A 9,279-nucleotide genomic window follows, 5' to 3' on the forward strand; every position below is an offset into this window, starting at 1 on the left:
CGCGCGCAGTCCCCGGGGCTCTCCCGCCAGCCCCCGCCCCAGGGGTCACCTCTGCCCTCCGCCCGCCCAGCTCCCTCCGCTGACCCCCTCCCCGAAAGCCCGGGAGGCAGCTTCCCCTGCAGCCGGCGGGGGAGCCCGCGCAACGCTCCAGGGGCTCCGGGCCCGGGTCGCCCGAGCAGGCGCAGCGCAGACCTGGCGCTGGCTCCCGGTGCGAAAACCGGCACCTCGCGCCCCGTCAGCAGTGGGGACCCGAGGACCCCACACGCGCAGGGACCGGCGCCTCGGAGTCCCCAAACCAGCGAGGGCTACTCGCCCCGAACGACTGCCTCGCCCTGCCCTCCAGGTCGCGCACCAGGTCCCGCACCAGCCCCTCCGTCGCGGGTCCCTTACCTTGTGGCCTTTGCCCGGGGGACACCTGACGCTATTGGAGACGCCCGCGGTTTGATTCATGTCCGGAGAAGTTGGGGATCGGGCTCTCCGTCTTCAAAACTTCTGGGCGCGCCGCGGCGGCGGCGGAGAGGAGGGCGCCCTCTCCAGAGAGGTCCGGGCGCCCCAAGCTGTCCTCGCGTCGGGGCTCCGCGGGGCTCGCCGCCCGGGGCCGTGAAACCCGCAGCCCGGCCGCAGGGGAAGCCGCTGCCGGACCCGCAGGGAGCCCGCCGGCCGCTCCGAGGGCGCTGTCTTCCCAGGAACCCGTCCAGCACGCTCCGGACCAGAAGCCCCAGCAAATCCCTGGGGAGCCCCCAGCGGGGGTGGGGAGATACGGGCGGGGAGACTGGGGGCGGGACACCCGCGGGAGCTCGGAGACCCGCCCCCGACGCCCGAAGGCGGAGCCGCCGTGCACCGCGCCCGGGCTGTGCGCTCCGCTCGCTGCGCGCTCGGGCAGCGCCGTCGTCAGTGCCGCCCAGACCCGGGGCCGCCCCGCACCGGGTCCGAGAGGCGGGCGCGCTCCCGGCCACTCCCGCCCGCGACTCGGATCGCCCAGTCTTGCCGGGGTGGTCGGGAGGCGGCAGCGAGGCTCTGCCAGGCGCCACCGCCCGGGGAGGCGAGGGGTGGCGTGGTGGGGGGTGGGGGCCGGGGGGAGGAGCCGGGACGGCACCCGGTTCCTTGGCAGAGTCCCCAGCAGCCGCAGCGGAGGACAGCGGCCCCCGGCCCGGGCGGCGCCGCGCAAGGGGCGGGTCTGCGGGGCTCGCTCCGCGGGGCGCGCACGTTGGGGGCGGGCGCAGGGCGCACCCACCGCGGTTTGCGGGAGACGGTCTGCGGCTCCCCGGGGGTTCCGCTCTTTCTCTCCTTCCCTCTGTCTTTGCGCCTGTCAAGTCGTGACCTAGCTGGGCAGCGCTCGGAGAGAAACGGGAAGCGGACCCTGGGGAGCTGAGACTAGCAAACCGGGGGAGGCCCCTGCGCCCCGAGTGCTGCATTGCAACAGTTAGAACCACAAGTCCAAAGAGGGGCGGGAGGCAGGCGCGCGCCAGGAGGCAGCCGCGGTGCTGAGCCCACGCCGGGGGGTTCCCTGTGTTTCTCCTGGAAAGGGGGAGTCGGGACTGAATGTTCCGTATGGAAACCCGAGGCACACGCTCGAGTCGGTGTCCCCGCCCCACATCCTTACCTTCATTTTCTAGAAAGTGGAGCAGGACTTCGGGCGCCACTGCGAGGACCGGCGCTCCCCTTGCCCGCGGGTCACACCGGGCGGGGCACAGCTTTCCCTCCGTCCCGGGTGTTGGCTGGCGGGCGTTGCATCTGCATCGCAATCTCGAGTCCAAACAGGACGCATCTCTTTTTTGTAAAATCAGCGGTGGCGTTGGGTGGCTTTGGCCCGATGAAGGAGTCCGGACACCACGGGTGACCTTCCTGCCCTGTCGTTGACTGCGGGGCATCGGCGTGACGGGGTGGACGCCGCGTGGCCGTGGAGACCGGTGCCCGTCAGGACCCCGGCTTGGCTCTCCCTAGTGGACATCTCTGGGCCAGTTATTTTTAATTTATTTTACAGCTCGGAGGTGGGTGTGGGAGCGCGGCCTCCTGGGTCAGGAACAGGGACAGACTCAGAGGCAGGAGCAAGCAGGCAGCTTGGGGCTGGGGGTGGCTGGGGGGGGGGGGGGGTGCACGAGTTGAGTAAAAGGGAAAGAAGGGAACCCAGGGACGTGGGCAAAAGTGATTTGGGGAAAAGGGGGGGGGGAGGTAGAAGAGGGGACAGGAGATGAAAGGTGATGGAAAAAATAAAATAAATAAAATAAAATAAAATAAGCCCTGGCCAGCATGGCTCTGTGGTTAGAGCATCAGCTGGGACACTGAAGGGTCACAGGTTCGATTCTGGTCAAGGCCACGTACCTGGGTTGCAGGTTCCATCCCAGGCGCTGGTCGGGGAGCATGTGGGAGGCAACCAATGGATGTGTCTCTCTCACACCGATGTCTCCCTCCCTCTCTCCCCCTTCTGCTCTCTCTAAAAAGAAAACAATGGAAGAAATATCCTCAAGTGAAGATTAACAACAAAATTTGAAAATAAAAATAAATGCAAATTTAAAAACAGAAACTGAGGCTCCAAAATATTGGTGTTGGGGGGGGGGTCAGTCGGATGGTGGCATTGTTCTTACCTGCTGCTTGGACTCTGGGGAGCACCTCACCTCAACTTGCAGACACTACTGCTCCATTCTGTTGCTCCCAGAGGTAAAAGGCACAAGCGTGGGATGCCCTCCGAGAGTGGCCCCAAGGAGTTTCTGGCTCTCTCACTGCCCCTCTCAGGCCCCTGGGGAGTCATCAGCATCACCAGTGACCTGTCCCTTCCCATCTGTGCCCACTGCGGCGTCTGCTCCAGGCCAGCACATCTCAGCAGCGACTCAACTCACCCTCTCTACAGATTTCGGGGAGCTGTGTGCCCTGGGACCTCACTTCCCCCCGGGTCTAAGGAACTCCTTGATTTTCAGTTTAGGCAGGTCCTTCTTGCTGAAAAGGTGGGTGTAATGACTGCTAAGATCCTTCCATGTGGGAGCTGAAACCGGACAGCTGAGGATGTGTTTCTATTCCTGGGGTGTCCAGTTTTCTTTTTGTCTGAGTCTTCCCTCCATTCGGCTCCCTTCTCTCAACTAAACCGTAAAGAGAACAAAATAAACAGGTGGGCCAGGCTGGGCGTGGCTCAGCGGCTGAGCATCGACCTATGAACCAGGAGGTCGCCGGTTCGATTCCCGGTCGGGGCACAGGCCCGGGTTCCGGGCTGGATCCCCAGCAGGGGGCGTGCGGGAGGCGGCCGGTCAGTGACTCTCATCATTGATGTTTCTCTCTCTCCCTCTCCCTTCATCTCTCTCTAAAAATCAATAAAAACATATTTTAAAAAGAAAACCAGGTGGTACCTTCCACACAGCCCGGAAATCCCTTTGGCTAAGTAACCGAGTTGATTAGGTACCTTTAGAAAAAGCTTCCGTTCGGGGGCTCCCTGCAGACTCCACTCCCCCCACGCGCTCTGTGTGTCCTAATAAACAGGGCCCTTCGGGGGGCCCGGAGCCATCTCGGCAGCTCGCTGCTGTAACCCGCCCGGCTGCTTTTCAATAACTCAGGCGGAGGCCGGCAGGCTCGGTGCAGTGTGGCCTGCTTGCTCATAAATCGTACCTGTTTCACAGTAAAACCTGCAGCTCCCGCACCTGCTGGTCACTAGGGACCCATTTCTCAGTCCTGGACGAGCAGAACCTCCCGGTCCACCCCGCATGGTCCGGGTTCAAGAAGCAGATGGGAGGGAGGCGAGCGCCAGTGTCCTCGGGCTCCTTCCTGCCACCAATGTCCCCTCCCCGGGCCCCTCCCGCTCAGCTCTCCGCCTCCTGGCCTCCCGTGGGCTGTGTCCTTGCTCCTCCCCGGGGCAGCTGCTCTCTTCACGTCCCCAGGAGCCCTCTCCGTGGCCGTCAGGTTGGAGCAAACGCTGGCCACCCGAGGTGAGTGTCACCGCGGGGTTCCCAAAGGGGACGTGGGGACAGTTGTCTCTATTTCTTGCTGCCTTTCTCCCGGAAACCAGAGAATCGGTGCTCGGAGCCCGTCAAATAGACACTCGTCAGTTTATTTAGTTCAACACGGCCGCCTGCCCTGGGCCTCGCGCACCTAGCTGCTGCTTTGGGGTTTTGTGTGTGTGTGTTTTTAAATTTATCTTTATTGTTGAAAGTAATATAAATGCCCCCTTTTCCCCCCACTGACCCCTTCCACCCCGCCCCCCCACCCCAGGCCTTCCCCACACTGTCGTCTGTGTCCCCGGGTTCTGCACTTCTGCATACAGGTTCTTTGGTTAATGTTCTCCGGCCCCCTTCCCTCTGAGATCCCTCAGTCTGCGCCATGCTCCATGTCTCTGGTCCTATTTTGTTGGTCAGTTTATTTTGTTCATTAGATTCCACATGAGGGACCTCATGTGACACTTGTCTTTCTCTGCCTGGCCAATTTCTCTCAGCATAATAGTGTCCGGGTCCCTCCACGCCCTGCCAAAGGGCAAGAGATCCTCCTTTGCAGCTGCGCAGTGGTCCGCGGTGTGAATGTCCCGCAGCTGAATCAAGGATGTAAGAGCGCAAAGCGCTGACGCACAGCATCCGAGGAGTCTGCGGAGCGAGCGACCCAGCGCCCCAGCGAGGCACCTGCTCCCCAAACGCCTCATCCGGCTCCCGGGGCGCACGCGACGGGTGCCGCCTGGTCTGGGTCGGGAGCGGCAGAGCCGGGCCCGCCGCCTCCCGCTAGGGCGCCCTCTACAGGCGCGGCGGGCGTCACAGGCCAGAGCGCAGAGGGCGCCGCCTCCTGGGCCCGGGCCCACCGGGAGATGCCTGCGGACCTGATGACCTGATGACCTTCATCATGGGCAGATTCCAAATCTGCACACCGCCTGCTCCCTCGGATTTACGCGTAACCCCCGAACCCGCGCTCGCAGCGCCCTCGTGGTCACCCCCAGAAGCGCACTGAGCTGCGGAGCATTGGCCCCGGGGGCGCGGTTCCCCGCTGGGCTCCGACCGGGTGGCGCCCGCCCTCCTGTCCGAGCTCTCACGCTGTGAACCCGGGTCCTGTCCGGGGTCTGTCTAGCGACATGTTTTCTGCATCTGGGATTTTTTTTTGTTGGTCATTTTGTTCTATAACATGACCCCCAGGCAGAGGGCTGAGGACCTCGTATGCCCCTGACCTGGAGAAGGCGGAGACGCGCCCCCTGGAGAAAATGTGGGTGTTGGCCCAAGTTCATTGGGGCTGAGTTACAGTGGAGTTCAACGTGAATGAATTAAAAATATATATCAAGCAAGATTTCTTTAGGCAGAAAACACACAAGAGCTACGGTGGAGGGGAAATGCTGTGTTGTGACCAGAGGCTCGCAGGAGCCTGCCCCGTGCCCTGCGTGGGGAGATGGTTCCCTGCCCCCGATTCTGGGCTGGTGGAGACTTTGAGACTGTAACTATTATGATAACAGAACTGACTGTACCTCTCTTTTTTTTTTCTTTTCTTTTTTGAGTGGTTTAACGTCTGCATGGCATTTTTCTAACTACATTTTTCAATCACAGTGGACACCCAATATTATGTGAGTTTCAGGTGTACAGCACAGTGATTAGACGTTTACGTGACTTGCAAAGTCTTTCCCCCGAGAAGCCTCGTACCCGCCGGGCCCCGGCCACAGCTGTTAGAACATTATTGCCTCTGTTCCCTGGGCCGTGCTTTACATCCCTGTGGCTAACCCGTAACCGCCAGTCTGTGCGTCTCAATCTCTTCTCTTTTTTCACCCAGCTCCCCAACCCCCCTCCCCACCGGACAAGCATAAGTTCGTTCTCCATGTCTATGGCCTGTTTCTGTTTTGTTTGCTTATCTATTTCTGTTTTTTAGATGCCACGTGTAAGTGAAATCGTACGGTACTTGTCTTTTCTCTGGCAGACTTGCTTCATTCAGCACAACACTTCCCCAGGCGCATCCACGCTGTGGCGGATGGGGAGGTTCCCTCTTTTTCATGGCCGAGTAATATTCCTCCCTCCTTTATCCGGTTGCCTGAGGATGGGCACTTAGGCTGGTGCCTTGTCTCAGTTGCAAATGGTGCTGCGGTGAACACAGGGGTGCGCGTAGCCTTTTGAACGCGTGGTCCGGGTTTATTCAGGAAAACCCCCAGAAGTGGAATTGCTGGGCCGTAAGGCAGCTCCGTGTCTCACTTCTTGAGGCGTCTCCACACGGTTTTCCTTAGAGGCTGCACCAATTCGTACTCCCACCAGCAATCGTCTCCGCTTTGCTTTGGCTTAAATATTTAATTCCCTTGGCGAGCGTGTATGCGTTTGTGTTTGCAATAAAAGAAATAACTGTATGCGTTCTCCAAAATTGCCATGGATTATTTAATCAACACATATTTCGATAGCTCCTAGTTTGCATCAGCGTTTTCTGAAATTCTTCGGAGAACATGCAGATATAAAGTATTCATCACCCCGACTCCGAAAAGCACTTTCAAGCCCTGGGTGCGTCACACAGGGGAGTCTCAGGAACCTACTATTAGTAGAGAGGGAGAAAGGCGGGGGGGGGGCATTCGCTTCCCCTGCTCCCGACAAACAGGGTCGCACCCAGGGGCCGCTTGGAGGGTGCGGGCTGAAGGCCGTCAGGGCTCGGACATTGCTGAAGAGGGTGGTTCATTTTTCTTGTTGTTGTTAATTCTCAACTGAGGGTACTTTTTCCACTGATTTTTAGAGAATAGAAGGGAAGGAGAGGGAGAGAGACAGACAGACAGACATGGATTGGTTGCCTCCCACAAGTGTCCCGACCGGGGCCGGGGATGGAGCCTGCAGCCCAGGTGCGTGCCCTTGACCGGGAATCAAACCCGAGACCCTTCAGTCCCTGGGTGATGCTCTGACCATGGAGCCACAAGGCCAGAGCGAGGGCAGTTTATTTGGGGAAGAACATGCATTAATAGGCACACAGCAAACATCAGGAAAAGCAGGAAGAGGGTGGACTTACACTATATTGAATATTTTAGAGCAATGCGACGCAATTGAAGGCTGATGGGAAAAGACTAAGTCATTTCCATTCCATAGCTGTCCTACTGTGATTTTAAAGCTTTGCCTAAAACCGCCTCTTCTATCTTCGGAGCTAAGGGTTAGGCTGAATTACCTTCTTGGTAAAACTGCTATGGAGCCCCGGCTGGTTTGCTCAGTGGTTCGAGGGCCGGCCCGAGGATTGAAAGGTCGCAGGTTGGATTCCTGGTCAAGGACACGAACCTCGGTTGCAGGTCTGATCCCCAGCCCCAGTCGGGGCAAGTGTGAGAGGCAACCAAGAGCCTTGTTCCTCTCTCCCTCCCTCCCTTCCACTCTCTCTGAAAATCGATGGAAAAAATATCCTCAGGTGAGAATTAATAACAACAACAAGACTCTGAGAGCTCAAAGAAGTATAAAGGAGCTTGCTCCGTCCTTGCAAAGGGGCGATATTTATCTATCTCAAAGCAACGGCGTGCATGCCTGTCCCTCCCTGTGCGGAGCCGGGGGACCGTGTGGCTGGCTCCGTCACCACCTCTACACACAAGGCCCGTGTGCACACTCAGTCGCATCCCTGTCCGCCTCCAGCACCCGCCACTCGGCCTGCAGGCCGCGCGCCCCCGGAACGCAGCTCCTCCCTCCACAGCGGGCCCCGCGCAGCCAAGAAGGCCTCACACCCCACACTCTGCAGTTTTCTCTTTTCTTAAGTTTGCTTTTATATAAATATCACCCATGACCGACACAGCTGCAAGGCCCAGCTACCACACACACACAGGATGTCCTATTAATAAAATCAATAAATATGCAGCCATTATTTTACCTAAACACAATTTAAAACCAATTTAATTCTAGGGCACATCTTGCTGCTAATATTTTATTTTAAAAATACGATTCCATGTCCATCGCCCACACCTGGGTTGCAGGTTAGATCCCCGGCCTTGGGGAGGTGCTGGGAGGCAACCAATTGGTGTGTCTCTCTCACATCGATGTTTCTCTCTCTCTCTCTCCCTCCCTCCCTTCCACTCTCTCTAAAAATCAATGGGAAAAATATCCTCAGGTAGGGATTAGCAAAAAATATATATATATTTAAAGGTATATCTCAATTTAACCTTTGAGGGAATTTAAGCCCATATAGATAGATGATAGATGATGATAGATGATAGATAGATGATAGATAGATAGATAGATAGATGATAGATAGATAGATAGATAGATAGATAGATAGATAGATAGATAGATAGATAGAGATTTTTTATTGATTTCAGAGAGAGGAAGGGAGAGGAAGAGGGGGAGAGAAACAGGAAATTGAGCCACAACCTGGGCCTGTGCCCCGACCAGGAATCAAACCTCAGCCTCTTGGATCCTAGGTCGATGCTCAATCGCTGAGCCACGCCAGCCAGGCTCAGCCCATATATTTTATCACCCGAAGAGAGGTACCTAGTAAACTCTACCCCTCAATCACAGGGAAACCTTATTTTCTGTGTAAAGAAATATTCAGGGGAGCCCCTGAAACGTTAGTACAGCTGTACCGGGGGCTCTGCTTTCGCGACCATCGGCCTGGCTTCGCGTGAGTCAGTCTGGCCAGAGCTAGTGCCACCCTGAGAGCTGATGAGATCAATCAAATGGCAAAATTTGCAATGAACGTGTTCGGCTGCGGCCGGCTCGAGCAGCATTAGGGAAATTGGCCTCCCGCGTGGCCTCCGCCCTCCCTCGCTGCTAGGAGGCATCGTCACTCAGGAGTTGTTCTAATGAAGGGTTTGTATTATTGCTGTTAATAAACTAATGATGATATTTTGCGGCCCCTGTGCATCTTTCTCTGTCCCCTGACTGTTTGCAGGAGGAAATTAAAGGACCAAATTGCCACTCGGCGCTTACCCACCCCCGCGGTAAAAACCAGCAGGAGGCGCGGGCTCGGAACTATCCACGAGCCGCGCTCACAGGTCACGAAACTGCAGATCGCGGTGCCCTTGAGAAACGAGCCAACGCCGCCGCTCTGTCCAGTTAGATATTTGAAATGGAAGGAAAGAAATGTCTCTGACGTCTCCTTCTCCAAACTGAGCCATTTCTGGGGGAGCAGAATTGCTAATAAATTTACAGACCCCGCTTTTCACTTACCCACTGGCCATTTCCCTCATTTTTTCATTTTATCTTACTTGTATTTATTTTTTTGCCGGCAGATACTTGCCTTCCCTTCCTCCCAAGGTGTTAAGCACTTAAACTTGTGCTGGCCCACGATGGGAAGTGGATGTGGGACCGGGAGTGTCCTCACTGATACCAGCCTTTAAATCCAAAATGAAATTAACTAAACGTAGCACATTTACATTTATATTACATTATTATAATG

At 57.0% G+C, this 9,279-nt stretch overlaps 1 protein-coding gene across 1 annotated transcript in view; it reads right to left on the reverse strand.

The window, feature by feature from the left end:
- The window catches only part of DPP6 (dipeptidyl peptidase like 6), a 363,707-nt gene extending 363,253 nt beyond the window's left edge, over window positions 1–454 (reverse strand). Inside the window, exon 1 of the mRNA XM_016196944.2 lies at window positions 391–454. Within this exon, the coding sequence (XP_016052430.2) occupies window positions 391–450 (60 nt within the window). The 5' untranslated portion in view covers window positions 451–454. The remainder of the gene's footprint in view (window positions 1–390) is intronic.
- Window positions 455–9,279: the final 8,825 nt, after the last annotated feature.

The sequence above is a fragment of the Miniopterus natalensis genome, chromosome 10, assembly GCF_054644295.1.
Source record: "Miniopterus natalensis isolate mMinNat1 chromosome 10, mMinNat1.hap1, whole genome shotgun sequence".
NCBI lineage: Eukaryota > Metazoa > Chordata > Mammalia > Chiroptera > Miniopteridae > Miniopterus > Miniopterus natalensis.